Genomic DNA, 25,603 nt, shown 5'->3' with positions numbered 1-25,603 from the left:
AGAATTGAATAATGGAGTTGGGACCCATTAGCTTTTTCTATTTATGACATAATCAATGCTCGTGCCAAATTTCACGTTTCTATGACACCGGAAAGTGAGAAAAATGCATTCCGTACGTAAAATTTGGACGCTAATTCTTTTGCGCATAGAATTGAATAATCGAGTTGGGACCCATTAACTTTTCCTATTTATGACATAATCAATTCTCTGGCCAAATTTCACGTTTCTATGACACTGGAAAGTGAAAGAATTAGATTCCGTACGTAAAATTTGGACGCTAATTCTTTTGCGCATAGAATTGAATAATCGAGTTGGGACCCATTAGCTTTTCCTATTTATGACATATCCAATGCCCGTGCCAAGTTTTAAGTTTCTATGACATTGGGAAGTGAGAGATTTAGATTATGTACGTTAAATTCCGACGCCAATTCTTTTGCGCTAGAATTGAATAATCGAGTTGGGACCCAATTACTTTTCCTATTTTGGAGATAATCTATGCTCGTGCCAAATTTCATGTTTCTACGATATCGGGAAGTTGGAGAACTTTTGGCGAGTCAGTCAGTCAGTCAGTCAGTGAGGGCTTTCAGCTTTATATATATAGATTTATAATTATGATAAAAGCTTAATGTAATTTATTAGCAATTTATGAGTATATAGGTATTATTAAAGTTACTGATAATAAAATATATATTCTAAATAGTGATACTATTAACCCCTTAAGGACATGGCCTATTTTGGGCTTAAAGGAGATGTCCCGAGGCAGCAAGTGGGGTTATACACTTCTGTATGGCCATAATAATGCACTTTGTAATGTACATTGTGCATTAATTATGAGCCATACAGAAGTTATAAAAAGTTTTTTACTTACCTGCTCCGTTGCTAGCGTCCTGGTCTCCATGGTGCCGACTAATTTTTGGCCTCCGATGGCCAAATTAGCCGCGCTTGCGCAGTCCGGGTCTTCTGCTGTTCTCTATGGGGCTCCGTGTAGCTCCGTGTAGCTCCGCCCCGTCACGTGCCGATTCCAGCCAATCAGGAGGCTGGAATCGGCAGTGGACCGCACAGAAGAGCTGCGGTCCACGAAGATAGAGGATCCCGGCGGCCATCTTCAGCGGTAAGTATTGAAGTCACCGGACCGCCGGGATTCAGGTAAGCGCTGTGCGGGTGGTTTTTTTAACCCCTGCATCGGGGTTGTCTCGCGCCGAACGGGGGGGGGGTTTAAAAAAAAAAAAACCCGTTTCGGCGCGGGACATCTCCTTTAAGGACGCAACAATTTTTGGCGGATTTTCTTCTCCATTTATCAAAAGTCATAACTTTTTTATTTTTCCATCGACGCGGCCGTATGAGGGCTTGTTTTTTGCGTGGCGAACTGTAGTTTTTATCGGTGCCACTTTTGGGTACATAGACTATATTGTAAAACTTTTTTTTTTTTTCAATGATAGCAGGGAGAGAAAACGCATCAATTCTGCCATAGATTTTTTTTTTTTTTTTTAACAGCGGTACTCATGCAGCATAAATGAGACATTCTATTTTTTCTGCTGACCGGTACGGTTACAACGATACCAAAATTCTTACATTTTTTTTAGGTTTTCCCACTTTTCTGCAATAAAAACCCTTTTTCTGGGTAATCTTTTTTTTTTTTTCTAAATTGCTGCATTCAAAGTCCTGTAACTTTTTTATTTTTTGATGTACGGCACTCTATGAGGGCTTATTTTTTGCGAGACGAGCTATAGATTTTATTGGTACCATTTTGGGGTACATACGGCTTTTTTGATCACTTTTATTGCGTTTTTAGTGAGGTCAGTTTTTTAGCGTTTTTTTTAGCGTTTTTTTCGTGCACAGTCAAAAGCATGTGCAACTTATTGTACGCGTCGTTACGGACGCGACAATACCAAATATGTGGGATTTTATTTTTTTTTTACCTTTTTTTATGCTAATCTGAGAAAAAGCATTAAAAAATGTTTTTTTTAACTCTTTTTTTTTTATATTTTTTTAAATTCTTTTTTTAATCTTTGTTTTTTTTACACTGTTTGTGTCCCTCTGAGGGACTTTAACCACTGCCCTGATGATCGCTGGTATAAGGCATGGCAGAGCTACTGCTCTGCCATGCCTTATCGCTTGTACAGCGATTATAGGCATAGGCAATACAGGACGCCAGTGTCTGGCGTCATGTTGCCATGGTGACAGGCCGGGCTCTCGCGATGACATCGCGAGTTCCGGCCGGAGACACAGAGGGAGCCGCGCTCCCTCTGTGAACTCTTTCCCTGCCGCGATCTACTTAGATCGCGGCAGGGAAGGGGTTAACAGCGGGGGTCGTATCTCCGATGACCCCCCGCTGTTGCAGCAGGACGCCGACTGTGACTGACAGCCGGCTCCCGCTGCGGGATAGCGCGGGATCTTATGTGATCCCGCGCTATCTCCAGGACGTAAGTTTACGCCCTGTTGCGGGAAGTACCAGGCTGCCAGGACGTAAACTTACGCCCTGCAGCGGGAACGGGTTAATAGGGTTTGGGATTGAGTTATGGTAATTATATATATATATATCTGACGAATTTCTTATAAGGTTTGAATACTAGTAGAGTTAGCTTATTCTGTTGTGTAAGCGAATGTTCATATTTGTATAATGAATAATTATAATAAGTATAAGGTGACAGGGTGTATAAGACGACCCCCCAACTGTCGCCTTATACGCCTGGAATACGGTGTAAAAAAAAAAAAAAAGCAGTACTCACCTTCCCCGGCGTTCTGCGGCACTGCTGCAGGCTGACACTCCCTCCTCGTTCCCGACATAGCCAATCACAGCATTAGCTTTCTGGAGGCGAGGATTTCAAGCCACGCATCCAGAAAGCAATGCTCTGTCGGGGACGAGGAGGGAGCGACAGCCTGCAGCAGCGCCACAGAACGCCGCGGGAGGTGAGTGGTGAGTACTGTTTTTGGGGGTTTTTTGACACTTTTTTTTTGGGTATAGCCAGCGTATAAGACGACCCCCGACTGCAAAGCAGATTTTTCGGGGTTAAAAGGTTGTCTTATACGCTGGAATATACGGTATATGTAATAGGGCAAAAATGCTTTTCTAAAGGGAATGGATTAGCAGGTCTGCCAATAAGGTAATTAAGGGGTTAATGATCAGATGAGTTTAACCCTTTCCAATCCAATTTGTATCCTGGTTTTCCTAGGGGGCTTACTCTTTTTCTGCTGTTATACAACGGCGCTATCTGCTGGCTAAACCCAGTACTGCATGAGGTGACACGTTGAATAGGCTCCGACAGCAGAGAGGCTGGCAATATACAGTAAGAGAACCCCGACGGATGTCTACCAACATCGGAGCTGTACAGCCTTAAATCATAATGTCTTCACAGGTCAGACAGTGGATTGGAAAGGGTTAATGAGTTTTAGTATTTAAGTAAGCAGGATGTGACGAAATAATTGAGGTAAACAAGATTCGGTAGAATAGAAACGCGTTCTCCGTGTATTTTGTCTTGAAAGCACATCCTTCAATAAAGCAGGAAAAATATACTCTATTTGTGTCCACATTCCCACAAACTGCATTTATAAAAGTCAAGTGTAACTATCCAGACTGAATGGTAGAGGGCGTGAGTATATTCCTGACTCCACAGAATATTAACGAGCATGGACGAAAAGTAGTAAGGTGAGACCTCCTCCGGCATGGAAGGTCCTGCAGCCTGTTTGTTCTCCTCCTGCTCTTTAATGGCCAAGAAGTCAGTCAGCCTTTTTGGCCCCGACTTTTCCTGCCGCTTCCTTGTCATGACCCCTTTTGGTACAGCACTGTGGGGTCTTCAGTGCAATTTTTACGTCGCTATGAGGTGCTGGTCACGGAGGTCACTCGCATGCATCTGCCAGCTCCATCCAGTTCACTTCTTCCCTGGCACCATTCTCCCATGTCAGGGGCCTCTACTGAGCCTCTGCAAGACAAATTCTTGGCTTCAGCCTGCCACCACAATCGGCTGTGCGGGAAAGCCCGAAAGTTTAGTCCATGGCTTTGCTGGCTGCGGTAGGCCGGAAGCCTTTGTGACATCTGATCGGGCTACAAAGTCCCTCTTTTTGAGCCTCTTGGCATGAGGACGACTGTGGGGGCTTTTTGAAAAAGCTGTAGAGTGCAGCAGGAGTTCCGAAACTCACTAGCATGTGTCTGCCAGCTCCTTCCAGTTCATGCATTCTCTGGCAGTGTTCTCCGACATCAGGAGCTTCTGCCCAGCCTCTGCAAGGCAAATTCTTGGCTTCAGGAGCTCCGAGCACCACCAGGGTCAGCCGCATGGGCATCCCCGAAAATGTAGCCCATGGCTTCGCTGGTTGTGGCAGGCCGCGATAGGCTGGAAGCCTTCGTGGCATCTGATTGGACCGCAAAGCTCCTCTTTTTGAGCCTCTTGCGGAAGGACTGTGGACTCTTTTGGAAAGCTGTAGAGTACAGCAGGAGGCCCAAGGGCACCGGATTGTGCTGGTACCAGATGGGAGCTCTCCTGCTGTACGTCCTCTCGCAATGGCAGATAGGCTACCCAACTGATTAAAACTTTTGACATGTTGCTCTATACAGTAAAATCACAATCTCCAACCTTTTATTGATGGAGGAATACTGGGTTCAGTTCTCTACATGTCTCTCTCCATACACAGGATTACACAATGGTGAAGAAGACCTCGGGTGACGGTACGACTCCCAACAGCCATCTCCATGAGTCAGGAGGATGGAGCAGGAGCCAGAGCCACATCACAGAGGCTCCTCCTCACTTACCGATACATGAGCAGAAGATCCTAGAACTCACCAACAAGATCACTGAGCTGCTGACTGGAGAGGTGACACTGCTGGGAATGCTGGGTAATTATACAGTAACGGCACTAGAGGTATCTGGGTAATGACGGTATCATTGTGTTGTCAGGTTCCTATAAGGTGTCGGGATGTCGCTGTCTATTTCTCCATGGAGGAGTGGGAGTATTTAGGAAGACACACATATCTGTACAAGGATGTCATGATGGAGAACCACCAGCCTCCGATATCACAGGGTAAGAAGAGACATACAAGATGCATTATGTTATAATATACACACACCTACTCTGGATTTTTCGGATCATTGGATGCATTTTTAATTAGAAAAAATAGGCTTAAAGGTTTAGACCTCTAATAGTGTGAAGTTAGGGGCGTTCACATCACGTTTCATCCATCCGTCATACATATACGTGTTAATAAAGGAAAGTATTCAAACACATTGCTTGACATTCCCATAGGCTAGAGCTGGTCAGATATCATTGAACAGTGCATACTTTTAAGGGCTCATGTCCACGGGCAAAATAAGAATTAAAATCCGCAGCGGATTTTAACTCTTCTCCTGCCCGCGGATCCGCACCCCATAGGGATGCATTGACCACCCGCGGGGTAGATAAATACCCGCGGATCGTCAATAAAAGTGATTTTAAAAAAAATGGAGCATGGAAAAATCTGGACCATGCTCCATTTTCGTGCGGGTCTCCCGCGGGGACGGCTCTCGCGGGCTTCTATTGAAGCCTATGGAAGCCGTCCGGATCCGCGGGAGACAAAAATCATATTTTACTCACACGCTCCGGTTCTTCTCTTCGGCGCGGCGCCATCTTCTCTCAGTCGCGGCCGGATCATTTTGCTTCGGCCCGGCGCATGCGCGGGGCACGTCACCGACGTCATCATGAACATCCGCTGAGCCGTAGAAAGAAGATCCGGCCGCGACGAGAGAAGATGACGCCGCAGCGAAGAGAAGAAACGGAGCGGATGGGAGGTGAGTTTATTCTTATTCATTGTTATTTTCAGCCCTCATGTCCGCGGGGCAGGAGGGACCCGCTGCAGATTCTACATGGAGAATCTGCAGCGGATCTGATTTTCCCCGTGGACATGAGGCCTAACTGTTTTAATTTGTAAGGCTTATTTTTTGTATGACAGTAAAGAATAGCATAAAGTACTTTTGTGTCCCATGAAGAAATGTATGCTTAACATACACATTTTTGTTCTACTCTATAGTCTATAGGAAACATATGGAAATGTAAAGCATTTCTCAAATACCAAAAAACTACTGGTGAAAACTGTAAACAAAAAAGACTTTACAGTAAAAAATGTATGTTTTTTTCACGTACATTTAACGTATATACTAAATAATAGATTAAAAACATGATGTGAAAAGCTGTTTAACCATGAAACGAATACTTATAAGTTGAAGTCACAAATGGACGGATCTCTTAAGGCCATTTTAGACACAACGATTATCACTCAAAATTCACTCAAAAGCCGTCTTTTGATCAATAATCGTTGTGTCTAACTACACTTACATCGTGCAATTTTCGTTAAGCCTTCGCTGATCGCTGTCTTTCAGCATGCTGAAAGAAAACGATAAGCCTTAACAGGAATTCACAGCAGGATACAGCTGATACTATTGTTTCAGCTGTATCCTGCTCCCTGAACAGAGGTTGGTATGAAGAACACAGCTGTGCAGCGGGAAACAGCTGGATGCAGAAGACAAGTGGCCCCGCCTGTCTTCTGCATTCTCCGCTTGGAGCGCTTAGCTGTATAACAGCCGGGTGCTCCGAGCAGAAAACAGCTGGATGCAGAAGACAAGTGACCTGCTTGTCTTTTGCATCACCAGCTCGGAGTGCAAGGTGATCTCTCAGAGTTTGAGCGATCACCTTGCGTTGAATGCACATGATTATTGCTCAAAAGTCGCTCAAAAGACACCTTTTGAGCGATAATCATTGTGTCTAAATGGGCCTTATACAATCTAGCAGGACGACTTGGGTAGTGGTCAGGAGACGAGGTGTATTTTCACTGTAAGGCTCTGTTTGGGGATGTTCACTCTTAAGTTGAACTGTGTCACCTATTGGACTAATTACAGCAGAGATAGTGGTGGTAATGTAGAAAAGCTGATAGAAACTGATCCATCATTTAGAATCATTTTTGGGGAGGGGTATTGATTTTTAAAATAAAATTGAAAAGCATTGTGTATAGAGATGAGCGAGCACCAAAATGCTCGGGTGCTCGTTGCTTGAGTCGAGCTTTCCGCGATGCTTGAGGGTTCGTTTCGAGTAACTAACCCCATTGAAGTCAATGAGCGACTCGAGCATTTTTGTATATCGCCGATGCTTGCTAAGGTTTTCATTTGTGCAAATCTGCAAAACCTACGAAAGTGATTGAAACGACACAGAAACAGATAGGGCAGGCGAAGGGGAAACTTGCTGGGCTGCATCTCAGGTTTCCAGGTCCCACTATTAAACCACAATAGCGGCAAGAGTGAGCCGCCCCCTAACAATTTTTACTTCGGACAAACCCTCATTAGCAAGGCGCACCTTAGCTAAGCACCACACTACCTCCAACCAAGCACAAGCACTGCCTGCGGGACACACCGCTGCCTGTTCTCCTGGGTTACATGCTGCCCAACCCCCTCCGCACGAACCTGCGTCCACAGCGCACACAGAAGTGTCCCTGCGCAGCCTTCAACTGCCCTCATGCCACATGCTGGCTGCATAGTCACACCACCCTCATGTCTATTTATAAGTGCGTCTGCCATGAGGAGGAACCAGAGGCACACACTGCACAGGGTTGGCAGGGCCAGGCAGCAACCCTCTTTAAAAGGGGCGGGGCGATAGCCCACAATGCTGTAGAGAATCAATGAGAAATTGATGTTCGATCTTCATTCCAATCCTGTGCCACCTCCGTCAGGAGCTGCAAACGTGGGTATGAGTTACATAGCTATGGGGAATCCATGTGCCCACACAGTATTCATTCTGTCTAGGTGTCGCATAGCTCAATCGACACCGCAAGAGGAAAGCCATCTGCACTCTGCCGCCTACCCAAGTCAGTCAGTGTCTTTGTGCCAGACAGGTCAAACACCGCGATGGGAACTAAGTGTGCACCAACAGCATAGGTGTGTCCTAGGCAACCCAAGACATGAACAATAAATAAATCAGAGCGGCCAAACATGGCAGACTTGCACCGCGCTGACGACATATGCCTCGGCCCACAGCTTCAGCAATCGTGGGCATGAAGCGGACTTCGATGCTAGTTCATCTGCGACGGGCTCATTAAGTCAGTTAGCTTTCCTTTCACCACTCCAATGACTGGATTAGCAGGACAAAGCTCCACAGCCCCAACCTGGCGTACTTGCACTTCCCCCGGGACATAGGCCTCAGCCCACACCCTCAGCAAACGCGGGCATGTATTGGACTTCGATGCTAGTTCATCTGCGACGGGCTCAGTAAATCAGTTACCTTTCCTTTCACCGCTCCAATGACTGGATTAGCCAGGAAAAAGTTGCACAGCCCCAACCTGGCACAGTTGCAGTTCCCCCGGGACATAGGCCTCGGCCAACAGCTTCAGCAATCGTAGGCAGGAAGCAGACTTTCACTGCACCCAGGACATAGGCCTCTGCACAAACCCTCAGCAATCGTGGGCCTAGAGCGAACTCCAATGCTAGCGTAGCTGTGAACGTCTCATTAGCGCTGTATCGCTTCTCTTGTTTGTCCCAATGCGGTGCCCCGGACAGCTGAGCTAACGTGAGATAAAATACAGGTTGGCTTCGGCCCACACTGCATGCCCGAGTCAGACCTTGGTTTTTTTAATTAATAGTCACAGGCAGGTACAACTCCACTCTGAGAAGTCTGTGTGGACCCATAGCATGGGTGGGTCCCAGGAAGCGACTGACGGTACATTAATAAATTCCATTGCAGTGCCCCGGATAGCTGAGCTAACGTGAGATAAAGTACAGGTGGGCTTCGGCCCACACTGCATGCCCTAGTCAGTCTGGCCTTTTTTCATAGTCACAGGCAGGTACAACTCCGCTATGGGAAGTCTGTGTGCACCCACAGCATGGGTGGCTCCCTGGAACCCACCGGCGGTACATAAATAAATCCTATTGCAGTGCCCCGGACAGCTGAGCTAACGTCAGATAAAATACAGGTGGACTTCGGCCCACACTGCATGCCCGAGTCAGACTGGGTTTTTTTTATAAATAGACATAGGCAGGTACAACTCCGCTCTGGGAAGTCTGTGTGGACCCACAGCATGGGTGGGTCCCTGGAACCCACCGGCAGTACATAAATAAATCCCATTGCAGTGCCCCGGACAGCTGAGCTAACGTCAGATAAAATACAGGTGGGCTTCGGCCTACACTGCATGCCCGAGTCAGACTGGGTTTTTTGGGGGGGCCAGATACGCAGAACACAATGGGAAAACTTAGTGCACCCATACTATGCACAGACCCCTGTAGTATTCCTGTAGCAAAGGTATAAGCTGACCCCACTAACAGTTATGTTGCAGAAGTCTGGGTAGACCCCAGTAACATTTCTGTAGTTACTGTATAGACAGACCCCAGTAACATTTCCGTAGCAGCAGTATAGGTAGAGCCCAGTAACATTTCAGTAGCAGCAGTATAGGCAGAGCCAAGTATAAGTAAAATTTCAGTAGTAACAGTATAGACAGACCCCAGTAACATTTCAGTTGCAGAAGTATACGCTGACCCCAGAAACATTTATGTAGCAGCGGTATTGGAAGACCCCTGTAACATTTCTGCAGCTGAAGTATGGGCAGAACCCTGTAACGTTAATGCAGTTACGCTCCTCTCCTTTGGCCCAAACAAGTTTCTCCGATAACTGTGGTAACATGAGAGAAAATACATGATGCGCATTGCTGATCACCTGACCCCAAGCGGGAAGAGGAGGTGGCATTACAAGGCCAAGACACCATGACCAGGACCCGCTATAGTCTGTGTGGGAAGCACGTTAGCGGGCCCAGGGTCAGGCTGGGTTCCGCGCCTCCACCGTGAAGTTTGCCTCCATGGGCAAAATCAAACCTTCAGATGCGAATAACAGCCAATGCACAACAGTGAAGCCTCAGAACAAAAGTGGAAGCGACAACAGCTATGTGGAAAAGCTAGTATTTTCGAAGACAAGAGGGGCATTTGATAGCAATGAAAAGGATATTCTAGGTACTAAAAGTCTGAACTCCTCCTCATCTCAATCGGAAATATGGAAAGGCTTAATTCATATGTTTTCTGTTGACCATTTCAAAGTGTTAGCAATGCAAGTTTCTGGCTATACCACTCATCTTTGTCAGGAATTACCAAAGATGATCACAAGTAAAGGCCTCATCAATCAGTCCAAAACATGTCCGTGAGTATGTGGATCTCAGCTGGCCTGCTTCCACCAAGGATATGTGCCTGCTGCTACTCTGTCCCCAGCCCTGCAGAGATGCTGTGTTCTATAGTCGGCTCTATTCCTACCTCAGCTGTACACCTACAATATGTAATTATTATCAGTACCAACAAGATGGAAGCCGCTATTGCTCTACCGCTCGGCTGAATGCTTCAGCTAGGGATAATCGAATACGACCCCGGTTGTATTTAGTTGGTTTTCGGAACTGTGGCCAGGATTAAGAGGGGGGGGGGGGGCATTCCTATTGTGCCGGTTTAGGTGAAATTCTTGGACTGGCGCAAGACGAACCGAAGCTAAACCATTTGCCAAGAATGTTTTCATTGTTGGAGGAAGAGGAGGAGGGGGAGGGTTTAGAGGAGGTGGCATAGACCGCCACAGACACCAAAACCGAGGAATGAGCCGCAATTCTGGGTGTGGGTAGGTCGTGTGCGGTTCCAGGCTCTGACTCGGTCCCAGCCTCCACCAAATTCACCCAGTGTGCCGGCAGGGAGATATAGTGGCCCTGCCAGCCAGTACTTGTCCACGTGTCTGTGGTTAAGTAGACCTTCCCAGTAACCGCGTTGGTGAGGGCACAATTGATGTTATGGGAAACGTGCTGCTGTAGGGCTGCGACGGCACACTGGGAAAAATAGTGGTGACTGGGGAGCGAGTAGCGTGGGACCGCCTCCATTATGTTTTTGGAAAGCCTCCGTTTCCACAAGCCTGTACGGCAGCATCTCCAGGCTGATCAATTTGGCAATGTGCACGTTTAATGCTTGAGCATGCGGGTGCATGGCGGCGTATTTGCGCTTCCGCTAGCGACAGCTGGATGCTGCGCTGAGAGACATTGCTGGATGGGGCCGAGGACAGTGGAGTCTGCCTGCTCATCAGAATAGCCTTGATGGGTGATATTATTACTAAGGTTGTAACTCGGGAACTAGAGAGTCGCCATAACATACAGTAGGTATAATTCAATCTCTGAAAGACTGCTATAGGTTAGTCTTGTAGAGGATAAATCAGTAGTCATTAAAATCTCTGATAAAGGTGGAACTATTGTTATAATGGATAATGTTGAGTACAAAATCATGTTAGACTGATTGTCCTTGTAGATCCCCGAATACACAGTCAGTTCTTAGATCAACATCTAACTGGAGAGAACTGCTTGGACACCCACATATTTTAGTACTTGGCCGGAAGTCCCCAGCCTCATCACCCGGACCCCGGGAACTTTCCAAAGGTTGGGCATCGGTCACGACAAACTCCTCAGGTGGGAGAGGAACCTATTTTTGTCCAATCAAGGCAGGGGCTCGAGAACAGTTCCTGCGAGTCTGCATGCTCATCAGAATGTGTCATTTTCATGGAGAGAGGAGGCTGGGAGGAAGGAGGAGCAGCAGCGAGAGGATTGAGAGTTGCAGCAGTGGACGGCGTAGAAGACAGGTTGCTGGAGACATTGCTGGATGCACTTTCTGCCATCCACGAAAGGACCTGCTCACAAATCTCATTTTGTAATAAAGGTCTACGACATGGTCCCAAAAATTGAGATATGAAGCTGGGGACCCCAGAAACTTTCCTCTCTCCTAATCACGCAGCAGCCGGCTGCGATTCACCTGGTCCAGGAACTCGGCCTGTGCCCACACCCTCACTTGGACCTCCACGGCCACGTCCTCTAGGCCTACCCATAACCCTCAGCATGGTGTATTTCGAATACAGCAGACACTGGTTGTTGTAAAAAAAATAGGCGATTATTGGCCTGCACTTGGAGGCTGACAGCGGTACTGTAACGCACACTGTAGACCGAAAAAATTATACGCTTGCCTGCAGAAAGGCCAAGCTGGCTAAGTAAATCAGTTACTCTTTCATTCCCTGCTACACTGACTGGATTAGCCTGGAAAAAGTTGCACAGCCCCAACCTGGCATAGTTGCAGTTCCCCCGGGACATAGGCGTCGGCATACAGCTTCAGCAATCGTAGGCAGGAAGCCCAGTTTCACTGCACTCAGGACCTAGGCCTCTGCACAAACCCTCAGCAATCGCTGGCCTAGAACTGACTCCAATGCTAGCGTAGCTGTGAACGTCTCATTAGCGCTGTATCGCTCCTCTTGTTTGTCCCAATGCAGTGCCCCGGCTAGCTGTGGTAACATGAGATAAAATACAGGTTGGCTTCGGCCCACACTCCATGCCCTAGTCAGTCTTGGTTTATTTTTGTTATGGCCAGATACGTAGAACACCGCGATGGGAAATCATAGTGCACCCATACTATGCACAGACTCCTGTAATATTCCTGTTGCAAATGTATAAGCTGACCCCACGAACAGTTATGTTGCAGAAGTCTAGGGAGACCCCAGTAACATTTCTGTACTTACAGCATTGACAGACCCCAGTAACATTTCCGGAGCTGCAGTATAGGCATAGCCCAGTATTAGTAACGTTTCAGTGGTAACAGTATGGACAGATCCCAGTAACATTTCAGTTGCAGCAGTATAGGCAGAGCCCAGTAACATTTCAGTAGCAGCAGTATAGGCAGAGCCCAGTAACATTTCTGTAGTAACAGTATAGACAGACCCCAGTAACATTTCAGTAGTAACAGTATTGACAGACCCCAGTTACATTTCAGTTGCAGCAGTATAGACAGACCCCAGTTACATTTCAGTTGCAGCAGTATAGACAGACCCCAGTTACATTTCAGTTGCAGCAGTATAGACAGACCCCAGTTACATTTCAGTAGCAGCAGTATAGACAGACCCCAGTAACATTTCAGTTGCAGCAGTATAGGCAGAGCCCAGTAACATTTCTGTAGTTACAGCATATACAGACCCCAGTAACCTTTCCGGAGCATCAGTATAGGCATAGCCCAGTATTAGTAACATTTCAGTGGTAACAGTATAGACAGACCCCAGTAACATTTCAGTAGCAGCAGTATAGGCAGAGCCCAGTAACATTTCAGTAGTAACAGTATAGACAGATCCCAGTAACATTTCAGTTGCAGTAGTATAGACAGACCCCAGTAACATTTCAGTAGCAGCAGTGTAGACAGAGCCCAGTAACATTTCAGTCGTAACAGTATAGACAGACCCCAGTAACATTTCAGTAGCAGCAGTGTAGACAGAGCCCAGTAACATTTCAGTCGTAACAGTATAGACAGACCCCAGTAACATTTCAGTAGCAGCAGTATAGGCAGACCCCAGTAACATTTCAGTAGTAACAGTATAGACAGACCCCAGTAACATTTCAGTTGCAGCAGTATAGACAGACCCCAGTAACATTTTAGTTGCAGCAGTATAGACAGACCCCAGTAACATTTCAGTAGCAGCAGTATAGGCAGAGCCCAGTAACATTTCAGTAGTAACAGTATTGACAGACCCCAGTAACATTTCAGTTGCAGCAGTATAGACAGACCCCAGTAACATTTCAGTAGCAGCAGTATAGGCAGAGCCCAGTAACATTTCAGTAGTAACAGTATTGACAGACCCCAGTAACATTTCAGTTGCAGCAGTATTGACAGACCCCAGTAACATTTCAGTTTGAGTAGTATAGACAGACCCCAGTTACATTTCAGTTGCAGCAGTATAGACAGACCCCAGTAACATTTCAGTTTCAACAGTGTAGGCAGAGCCCAGTAACATTTCAGTAGCAGCAGTATAGGCAGACCCCAGTAACATTTCAGTAGCAACAGTATAGACAGACCCCAGTGACATTCCAGTAGCAGCAGTGTAGGCAGAGCCCAGTAATATTTCAGTAGTAACAGTATCGATAGACCCCAGTTACATTTCAGTTGCAGCAGTATAGACAGACCCCAGTAACATTTCAGTTGCAGCAGTATCGATAGACCCCAGTAACATTTCAGTTGCAGCAGTATCGATAGACCCCAGTAACATTTCAGTTGCAGCAGTATAGGTAGAGCCCAGTAACATTTCTGTAGTAACAGTATAGACGGACCCCAGTAACATTTCAGTTGCAACAGTATAGACAGACCCCAGTAACATTTCAGTTGCAGCACTATAGGCAGAGCCCAGTAACATTTCAGTAGTAACAGTATAGACAGACCCCAGTAACATTTCAGTTGCAGCAGTATAGACAGACCCCAGTAACATTTCAGTAGCAGCAGTGTAGACAGAGCCCAGTAACATTTCACTCGTAACAGTATAGACAGACCCCAGTAACATTTCAGTAGCAGCAGTATAGGCAGACCCAAGTAACATTTCAGTAGTAACAGTATAGACAGACCCCAGTAACATTCCAGTAGTAACAGTATTGACAGACCCCAGTAATATTTCAGTTGCAGCAGTATAGACAGACCCCAGTAACATTTCAGTTGCAGCAGTATAGGCAGAGCCCAGTAACATTTCAGTAGTAACAGTATTGACAGACCCCAGTTACATTTTAGTTGCAGCAGTATATACAGACACCAGTAACATTTCAGTTTCAACAGTATAGGCAGAGCCCAGTAACCTTTCAATTGCAGCAGTATAGGCAGAGCCCAGGAACATTTCAGTTGCAGCAGTATAGGCAGAGCCCTGTAACATTTCAGTAGCAGCAGAGCCCAGTATTAGTAACATTGCAGTTGTAACAGCATAGACAGACCCCAGTAAGATTTCCGTAGCAGCAGTATTGGCAGAGCCCAATATTAGTAACATTTCAGTAGTAACAGTATGGACAGACCCCAGTAACATTTCAGGAGCAGAAGTATAGGCAGACCGAAGTAACATTTCTGTCGCAAAAGTATAGGCAGACCCCTGTAGCATTATTGTGGCAGAAGTATAGGCAGGCAGACCCGAGTTACATTTCTGTAGCAAGAGTGTAGGTCAACCCCTGACACATTGGTGTACCATGAGTGTATGTGAAGGCGAGAAAAATTACTTGGATTACAGAGTAGGCGAGGGCCCAAAAAATTACTGTACCACCAGTACAAATGTACCCCAGAAAAATTGCTCAACCGAGAGGGCAGGTGAAACCTATTAATATTTTAGCTTACTGTGGCTTAATTTGTAACAGAGCCTGGAGGCAGCCCTGTTAAAGAAAAATTGGTTCATGTTGAAGTTATATGAGCCTTTTGGGCCGCAGAAAAATTGGCAGTTCAGTGTAATGATAGGATGCTTCAGGAGGAGGAGCAGGAGGACTAATATCATACACAGATTGACAAAGGTAAATGTCCCTTTTTTTTACGGTGATAGAGAAGAATGCTTGCATCCACAGTTGCAGCGAAAATAATCTTTAGGTAATGCTGCTCTCCACTGGTGGAGAAGAGAAGTCTGTGGAAATCCAGGCTTTGTTCATCTTTATCAGTGTAAGCATGTCAGCACTGTTAGTTGACAGGCGGGTACGCTTATCCGTGATGATTCCCCCAGCTGCACTAAACACCCTCTCTGACAAGACGCTAGCGGCAGGACAAGCAGGCACCTCCAGGGTATACAGCGCGAGTTTGTGCCACGTGTTCAGCTTTGACACCCAGTAGTTGAACGGAGCAGAGGCGTCACGGAGGACGGTGGTACGATCGGCTATGTACTCCCTCACCATCTTTTTACAGTGCTCCCTCCCACTCAGCCTTGAGAGGGGAGTGGTGACACAGTCTTGCTGGGGAGCCATAAAGCTGGCAAAGGCCTTGGAGAGTGTTCCCCTGCCTGTGCTGAACATGCTGCCTGATCTCCGCGCCTCCCCTGCTACTTGGCCCTTTAGAACTGCACCTTCTGCCACTAGCACTGTCAGATGGGAAGTTTACTATCAGTTTGTCCACCAGAGCCCTGTGGTACTGCATCACTCTCTAACCCCTTTCCCTTTTCGGGAATGAGAGTCGAAAGGTTCTCCTTTTACCGTTGGTCAAGCAGTGTGTACACCCAGTAATCCGTAGTGGCCAGAATGCGTCTAACGCAAGGGTCACAAGAAAGGCATCCTAACATGACGTTAGCCATGTGTGCCAGGGTACCTGTTCGCAACACAAAGCTGTGCACACTGGGAAGATTACTTTCAGGATCCTCCTCCTCCTACTACTCCTCCTCCTCCGCAGGCCATACACGCTGAACAGATGAGTGGCAAGCAGGATGGGTACCCTCTGCAGTGGGCCCAGCTGTCTCCTCCCCCTCCTCCTCCTCCTCCTTCAAAACGCGCTGAGATATAGACATGAGGGTGCTCTGACTATCCAGCAACATACTGTCTTCCCCCGTCTCCTGTTCCGATCGCAAAGCGTCAGCCTTTATGCTTTGCAGGGTACTTCTCAACAGGCGTAGCAGAGGAATGATGACGCTAATGATTGCAGCATTGCCGCTCCCCATCTGGGTAGACTCCTCAAAGTTTCCAAGGACCTGGCAGATATCTGCCATCCATGCCCACTCCTCTGTAAAGAATTGAGGAGGCTGACTCCCACTACGCCGCCCATGTTGGAGTTGGTATTCCTCTATAACTCTACGCTGCTCATACAGCCTGGCCAACATGTGCAGCATAGAGTTCCACCGTGTGGGCACGTCGCACAGCAGTCGGTGCACTGGCAGATTAAACCGATGTTGCAGAGTCCGCAGGGTGGCAGCGTCCGTGTTGGACTTGCGGAAATGTGCGCTGACCCGGCGCACCTTGCCGAGGAGGTCTGACAAGTGTGGGTAGTTTTTCAGAAAGCGCTGAACCACCAAATTAAAGACGTGGGTCAGGCATGGCACATGTGTGAGGCTGCCAAGCTGCAGAGCCGCCACCAGGTTACGGCCATTGTCACACACGACCATGCCCGGTTGGAGGCTCAGCGGCGAAAGCCAGCGGTCGGTCTGCTCTGTCAGACTATGCAACAGTTCGTGGGCCGTGTGCCTCTTCTCTCCTAAGCTGATTAGTTTCAGCACGGCCTGCTGATGCTTGCCCACCGCTGTGCTGCCCCGCCGCGCGACACCGACTGCTAGCGACGTGCTGCTGACACATCTTAATTGCGAGGTAGAGGTTGCGTAGGAGGAGGAGGGGGAAGGTTTAGGGGAAGTCGCATACACCGCTGCAGATACCTGCACCGAGCTGGGGCCCGTTACTCTGGGGGTGGGTAGGACGTGAGCGGTCCCAGACTCTGACTCGGTCCCAGCCTCCGCTAAATTCACCCTATATGCCGTCAGGGAGATAAAGTGGCCCTGCCCGCCTGTGCTTGCCCACATGTCCGTTGTTAAGTGGACCTTCCCAGTAACAGCGTTGGTGAGGGCATGTACAATGTTGCGGGAGACGTGGTCGTGCAGGTCTGGGATGGCACATTGTGAAAAATAGTCGCGACTGGGGACCGAGTAGCGCAGGACCGCCGCCATCATGTTTTTGAAAGCCTCCGTTTCCACAAGCCTGTACGGCAGCATCTCCAGGCTGATCAATTTGGCAATGTGCACGTTTAAAGCTTGAGTGTGTGTGGCAGCGTATTTGCGCTTTCGCTCCAACGCTTGTGCTAGCGATTGCTGGATGGGGCCGAGGACAGCGGAGGTGAGGGTGTGGGTGCAGGCTGGGAGATGCTCGTGCCTGTGTCCTGTGAGCGGTTTGGATCTCAGTGGCAGGTTGGGGCACAGGGGGAGAGGCAGTGGTGCAACCCGGAGGCGGTGAACGGCCTTCGTCCCACCTTGTGGGGTGCTTGGCCAACATATGCCTGCGTATGCTGGTGGTGGTAAGGCTAGTAGTGGTGGCTCCCCGGCTGATCTTGGCGCGACAAAGGTTGCACACCACTGTCTATCGGTCGTCCATGCGCTCAGTGAAAAACTGCCACACCTTTGAGCACCTTGGCCTCTGCAAGGTGGCCTGGCGTGAGGGGGGGCTTTGGGAAACAGTTAGGGGTGTCTTCGCTCTGGCCCTGCCTCTACCCCTGGCCACCCCACTGCCTCTTCCAACCTGTCCTGCTGCTGCACTTGCCTTCCCCTCTGAAGACCTGTCCTCAGTTGGCTTATCAAACCAGGTGGGGTCAGTCACCTCATCCTCCAGCGGCTCTTCCTCCGAATCCTCTGTGCGCTCCTTCCTCGGACTTACTGCTCTTACTACTGCCTCACTGATAGACAACTGTGTCTCATCATCATCATCGACCTCCTCACCCACTGAAAGCTCTTGAGACAGTTGCCGGAAGTCCCCAGCTTCATCACCTGGACCCCAGAAACTTTCCAAAGGTTGGGCATCGGTCACGACAAACTCCTCAGGTGGGAGAGGAACCATTTTTTCCCAATCAGGGCAGGGGCCCGAGAACAGTTCCTGGGAGTCTGCCTGCTCATCACAATGTGTCATTTTCATGGAGTGAGGAGGCTGGGAGGAAGGAGGAGCAGCAGCGAGAGGATTGAGAGTTGCAGCAGTGGATGGCGTAGAAGACAGGTTGCTGGAGACATTGCTGGATGCACTTTCTGCCATCCACGACAGGACCTGCTCACACTGCTCATTTTGTAATAAAGGTCTACCACGTGGACCCAAAAATTGTGATATGAAGCTGGGGACCCCAGAAAGTTTCCTCTCTCCTAATTCTGCAGCAGCTGGCTGCGATTCACCTGGACCAGGGACTCGGCCTATGCCCACACCCTCACTTTGAACTCTGCGTCCTCGCCCGTGTCCACGTCCACGTCCTCTAGCCCTACCCCTACCCCTCAGCATGTTGGATTACGAGTAGAGCAGACACAGAGCGGTGTAAAAATTTTTTTGAATTATTGGCGTGCAGTTGGAGGGAAACAGTGCTTATGTTACACAAACTGCACCCAGGGCAAACAATAATACGGAAGCCTGCAAGCAGGCCTAGCTGTGCAATATGCAATAGTGATGCACCTGAACTGACAGCAGCCACGCAGTGAAATGCAGAGGGTCACAGCGAGCCGCAAGAAGGTTTTTTTTTTAAAAAAAATTTTGGGAAATGCAATGCAGGCTATATATCGTGCATCTGACTTTCCCTCTATCGGGGTCTGTCACCGTCCGCTGTGAGTGCAGTTGACGGCAAACACACAGCGGTGTAAAAATTTTTGGAATTATTGGCGTGCAGTTGGAGGGAAACAGCGCTTATGTTACTCAAACTGCACCAAGGACCAAAAATAATACTGAAGCATGCAAGCAGGCCTAGTTGTGCAATAGTGAGGTACTAGAACTGCCAGCAGCCACAGATTTAAATGCACACGGTCACAGATAGCCCTAAGCAGGAGCTTTTTTGGGGTACTTGTTGACAGGATTCTACACTAGCACTGTCCCTGCCTCACCAATACTGCCCCTATACTCTGTATAATCGCTGCAGACTGAGAATGCAATACTCTGCAGAGCCCAAGATGAAAAGAAAAATGGTGCAAAACTGCTCCTAGCATCCTAGCAGCCTTAACAGAAATGCACATGGTAAGATGTGGCCCTAAGAAGGACCGTTGGGGTTCTTGTACACAGGATTCCACACTACCCACTGTCCCTGCCTGACCAATACTGCCCCTATACTACGTAATACAGACTGCAGCCTGAGAACGCTATAGCCTGCACGCCCGATATAAAAAAAAATGTGCAAAACTGCTCACAGCAGCCACAACAGTAATGCACACTGTCAGATGTGGCCCTAAGAAGGATGGTTGGGGCTCTTGAAGACGCCAACACTCTAACCATAGCACCAGCAGCACCCTCCCTAGGCCAGCATGTGTCTGAGGCAATCAGCGGGCGGGAAAGCTTTAAATACTCGGCGGTAAATAGGGCTGGAACGTCACAGGAGGAAGTTGTAATGCCTTCCCTGCATGTCTATTGGCCAGAAAATGGCGCAAAAATTTCAGGGAAGGAAATGTAAGTGAGTCGAGTACCGGGTGGTGCTCGTCTCGAGTAACGAGCATCTCGAACACCCTAATACTCAAACGAGCATCAAGCTCGGACGAGTATGCTCGCTCATCTCTAATTGTGTAGTAACAACAAGATGAAAAATTGCACCAAAAATGACATCTGAAATAACCCTCATATAAAGCTTTAGAAGGCTGGAATCATGTCTGTGTACATAAAAAAAAATCAAGGTAAAACTAGGCATGCAGTTACATATCAGGGAGATATGCAGATTATTAGAGTCATGGCATGATTAGATGAATGGTCTTTATATGCGTGAAGTGCATGAATCAGGATATAGGGGATTAATACCTATTGGCAGGAATACCTTGTGCAAAAGCTCTATTATACAAACACCGATATCACGGATAAGATACTACACTCATTGTCAATCACATAGGAGTTGTTTCACAGCAAAACTCTGCATGCACAGATAAACAAATGATTAGAGGAACAGTCTTGCCACTGGAGGACCTAAAAGTCATTCCACCCTTGGTCTATAAAAAGGCTCTCAGAGGCTACTTGTGTTTAGAGCTTGTTGACCACTGTTGGTGTGATGGTCTTAGGGGCCATTGCATATGACAGTCGGTCACCCCTAGTAGTGGTAAGAGGGACAATGACAGCTCAGCGATATGTTCAGGACATCCTGCAGCCACACGTGTTCCTCTCATGGCGGCTTCCAAGAAGCATTTTCCAGCAGGATAATGCTCAGCCGCACATACAAGGGGGTCACAGGAATGCCTCCATTACATTGTCACACTTCCGTGGCTGCCTGGTCACCAGATTTATCACCTATATAACATGTGAGCATCTGGGACACCAACTTCCACAGCCTACGAGTTTGCACACTCTAGAAACTCAATTACAGAGAATATGCAGTGATATGGAACAAGATACCAAACAGAAACTGTATGCCTCCATGCTTTGCCTGTATCACATCTTGCATCCAAGCTGGAAACGGTACAACAGGGTACTAGAGCCTCCCTTCAAGTGTTCCGTTTACTGCAATAAATTATCACTCTTTTCTGATTCCATTTTTTAAAATATCTATATATATAAAGACGAAAGCCCTCACTGACTCACTGACTGACTGACTCGCCAATAGTTTTCCAACTTCCCGATATCGTAGAAACTTGAAATTTGGCAGGAGCATAGATTGTGTCCAAAATAGGAAAAGTAAAGCGGTCCCAACTCGATTATTCAATTCTAAGAGCAAAAGAATTAGCGTCTAAATTTTACGTACGTAATCTAATTCTCTCACTTCCCGATGTCATAGAAACTTGAAATTTGGCACGGGCATTGAATATGTCATAAATAGGAAAAGTTATTGGATCCCAACTCGATTATTCAATTCTAGCTCAAAAGAATTAGCATCCAAATTTTACATACGTAATCTAATTCTCTCACTTACCGATGTCATAGAAACATGAAATTTGGCACGAGTATTGATTATGTCATAAATAGGAAAACCTAATGGGTCCAACTCAATTATTCAATTCTAAGCGCGAAAGAATTAGCGTCCACATTTTACATACGTAATCAAATTCTCTGATTCCCAATGTCATAGAAACTTGAAATTTGGCACGTGCATTGATTATGTCATAAATAGGAAAAGCTAACGGGTCCCAACTCGATTATTAAATTCTAGATATTGTTGAGAACAGTCCCGCAGCACACCTAATGGATGCACATTAGTGCAGTGGTTCAATGAGCAATATGCCAAGCCACCTATGGGATCACGGACCTTCAATCCCAAGTATACGCAGTAATATCCAAATGAAGCTGCAGCATCAAGGGTGTTGAAAATGTGTAGAAAAATGTATTGCTCCATAAAAAATGGCAAAGTTTTGACTTAACTAAGTATTAGTTTTACGTACGTAATCTAATTCTCTCACTTGAAATTTGGCATGAGCATTGATTATTATGTCATAAATAGGAAAAGTTAATGGGTCCTAACTCGATTATTCAATTCAAGCGCAAAAGAATTAGCGTCCAAATTTTACTTACATAATCTAATTCTCTCACTTCCCAATGTCATAGAAATTTGAAATTTTGCACGGGCATTGATTATGTCATACATAGGAAAAGCTAATGGGTCCCAACTCGATTATTCCATTCTAAGCGCAAAAGAATTGGCATCCAAATTTGATGTACGTAATCTAATTCTCTACTTTCCCGATGTCATAGAAACTTGAAATTTGGCACCTACATTGATTATGTCATTAATAGGAAAAGCTAATGAGTCCAAACTCGATTATTCAATTCTAAGTGCGAAAGAATTAGCGTCCAAATTTTATGTACGTAATCTAATTCTCTCACTTCCCTATGTCATAGAAACTTGAAATTTGGCACAAGAATTGATTATGTCATAAATAGGAAAAGCTAATGGGTCTCAACTCGATTATTCAATTGTAGCGCAAAAGAATTAGCGTCCAAATTTTATGTACGGAATCTAATTCTCTCACTTCCTGATGTCATTTTATATAAAAGAAACGTTGCATGGTTGCCTCTATGTGGTGTTTCCTGGGCAACGCAAAGAACCATGCAAAATGGTGAACATATTTTTTTCCTCGGTATCTCTAAAGTAATCGCGACTTCATAAGATTTTCCGTGTGAACATCAGATAAACACCAGTACCAAATAACTCGGGTGAAGCCGGGTATATCAGCTAGTTTTATATATATATATATATATATATATATATATATATATATAAAATCAGATTTTGACCAAAAATCAGAACCATATTTTAAAAATTGGGAAAGCATGTTATGTTACTTCCTGCTGGAACCACTTCTGGCTTTGACTCCAAAAGCAAAACATAACTCAAATTGCATCAAAAACTAAGTGTATTTTCAGCTTATTAGGAATATTATAGGTTTGTCTACTTTTGTGATTAAAAAGAAAAATAAATTATTAAATACATTTTTTACTTTAACAGATAATCCTAGTGAGAACTCTGAGGAAAACGTCATGTCATCGCCCAATTATAAGGTAGAAGATGAAGAAATTGTGCAGCAATCTACAAAAGAAAACCTCATTACCTTTCACTTACAGCCAGGACATCACAGTAGAGATGAGAAGCCATACTCCTGTTCAGAAAGTGCGATATGTCTTACAGATCAATTTAATTGTATTCTACATGAGAGAAGTCACACAGGGCAGAAGCAGGGTCCATGCTCAGAATATGAAAATTCTTTCATAACTAAAGCTAAAGTCAAAGATCATCTGATAACTCATTCAGAACAAAAATCTTTTTCCAGTTCTGATTGTGGGAAATATTTTATGTTGAATTCGGCTCCTGTTAAACATCAGAGAATTCACACGGGAGAAAAACAATATTTATGCTCAGAATGCGGGAAATTTTTTACAAAAAAGTCAAATCTTGTTTCACATCAGAGACTTCATACAGGAGAGAAGCCATTTTCATGTTCAGAATGTGGAAAGTGTTTTAGAGAAAAATCAACTCTTGTTTCACATCAGCGAATTCACACAGGAGAGAAGCCATATACATGTTCAGAATGTGGTAAATGTTTTCTCCTAAAATCAACTCTTATTAAACACCAGAGAACTCACACAGGAGAGAAGCCATTTACTTGTTTAGAATGTGGAAAATGTTTTATAATAAAATCAGAGCTTGTTAAACATCAGAGAATTCACACGGGAGAGAAACCATTTTTATGTTCAGAATGTGGGAACATTTTTACTAACAAATCAAATCTTCATTCACATCAGAGAAGTCACACAGGAGAGAAGCCATTTTCATGTTCAGGATGTGGGAAATGTTTTACAAAAAAATCAAATCTTTTTTCACATCAAAGAATTCACACAGGAGAAAAACCATATTTATGTTCAGAATGTGGGAAATGTTTTACAAAAAAATCAAGTCTTGTTTCACATCAAAGAATTCACACAGGAGACAAACTATTTTCATGTTCAGCATGTGGAAAATGTTTGATTGATAAATCAAGCCTTGTTAGACATCAGAGAATTCACATAAGAGAAAAGCTATATTCATGTAACACATGAAAAAAGTCCCAAAGGAAAGATGCCATTTAAAATGTTTTAGTGCCAGTACCACAAACAGGGATCATCAAAGATATCACACAGTGGAAAAGTCATTTTGAAGTTCTATACATGGAAAACATTTTACAAGGAAATCAAAATTTCTTAAGAAATCAGATTCTTGTTTGGAATATGGGGAATGCTAAGTAAAAAAAATTTGACATTTAATACCAAGTAAATTTTAATTTTTTTTTTGTCAAGCACTCAAAATGATACTTATCCACTGTGAGGGCTATTTCAGACGACCGTATACTGGCCGGGTATTCACGCCGGCCGATATACAGTGTTTCTCTATGCAGGGGGAGGAGGCTGGAAGAGCCAGGAGCAGTGCTCTGAGCTCCCGCCCCCTCTCTGCTTCCTCTCCAGCCCCTCTCTGCCCCTCTGCACTATTTGGAATGAGGGCAGGTGGGATGGGGGTGGAGCCAATTCACGGAACTTAGCCCTGCCCCCGTCCCACCTCCTCTCATTGCCATGTACACATATTCATTTGCCAGAATAGGGGGCTGAGTTAATATGGCGCTGAGGCCCCGCCCCCATCCATTACGCATAGCGTGTGTTTGAAGGAGCAGGGGAGGCAAATTATCAATTTCTGCAACACCTCAGCCGTATTCAGCAATTCCAGCAACCAGATTGGTTCTGATTCACAATTCCAGCAACCTGATTGGTTGTTTGGGTTGGCTGATTCAACCTGATTGGTTGTTAGGGCAGAGCTGTTGCAGAAATTGATAATATGCGTAGGGGAGGGAGGGTCAGGGCTGGCCAGGACACTCTCAACACACGGCATCAGCTGACCTATGACGCTTACTGCCGAAGCTATGGGTGCCATATTTAAAACTAGCTTCTGATAATACATAGGCCAGTATTATGGAAGAGAAGCTGCAAGGTCAGAACAGTTGCAGTTATACTAGGTATTTAAGGTTTAAATTGCCTTGTTTTTAAGGATAAAGTATGCAATAAATGTGTATTAAAATGGCAAATGATTTGTATGCCTAGTTATTGCAAGAAAGGTATGCAACAAATGCGCACTAAGATGGCAATTGATGACTATCAATTTATTGTAGAACCGCACTGTTAAATATCTAAAATTAGTCAATCTCGGGAATGTGTGCATGATGTCCATGACAAACATGGCGGAGAAACATGTAGGCCAGATTGTACATGGAGGCCCGTACAGTATTTCAGAGGAAGCAGTTGAAGGTTAAATGTTCAATTAATCCTGACGTTTGGAGGGACTTGGGGCGGCAGATCCATGCTGCTTCTTTCCTAAGCAGTAATTGATCCAGATCACCTCTTCTGCCGTCAGATTTAATAACTTCAATGCCCTTGAATTTGTCCAGTTCCACAATAAAACAGCAGCTTTACCAGCATGTGTAACATCCTCAACATTCAGGAATGTCTTCCATCCCTTTGTATCTGGTGCGCATGTCTCTCTGGGTCCTCACATCCCCTTCCTTCTAACCTAGCATCATGGCTCTCAGTACGGAGTTGGTCACCATCAAGATTTTTTTCTCAAAAAGTACAAAACGCCTTCCTGATACTTTTTGATAAGAAATTTCAATATACGGGGCATATAAACTCGCTGGCAAAAATAATCAAACATCTAGAACAAGTTGTCAGAATCAAATTGAACTTTCTTTGTATGTGTTG

General features: G+C 45.8%; 1 protein-coding gene across 1 annotated transcript in view; it reads left to right on the top strand.

Moving 5' to 3' along the window:
• LOC136608091 (oocyte zinc finger protein XlCOF22-like) overlaps positions 1-24,924 on the top strand; it is a 35,083-nt gene extending 10,159 nt beyond the window's left edge. The window contains exons 5-7 of the mRNA XM_066589084.1: positions 4,627-4,806; positions 4,890-5,013; positions 22,833-24,924. Coding sequence (XP_066445181.1) covers positions 4,627-4,806; positions 4,890-5,013; positions 22,833-23,920 — 1,392 coding nt within the window. The 3' untranslated portion in view covers positions 23,921-24,924. The remainder of the gene's footprint in view (positions 1-4,626; positions 4,807-4,889; positions 5,014-22,832) is intronic.
• Positions 24,925-25,603: the final 679 nt, after the last annotated feature.

The sequence above is a fragment of the Eleutherodactylus coqui genome, chromosome 1 (assembly GCF_035609145.1).
Source record: "Eleutherodactylus coqui strain aEleCoq1 chromosome 1, aEleCoq1.hap1, whole genome shotgun sequence".
In the NCBI taxonomy this organism is placed as follows: Eukaryota; Metazoa; Chordata; class Amphibia; order Anura; family Eleutherodactylidae; genus Eleutherodactylus; species Eleutherodactylus coqui.
This window is presented reverse-complemented; position numbering and strand designations above follow the sequence as displayed.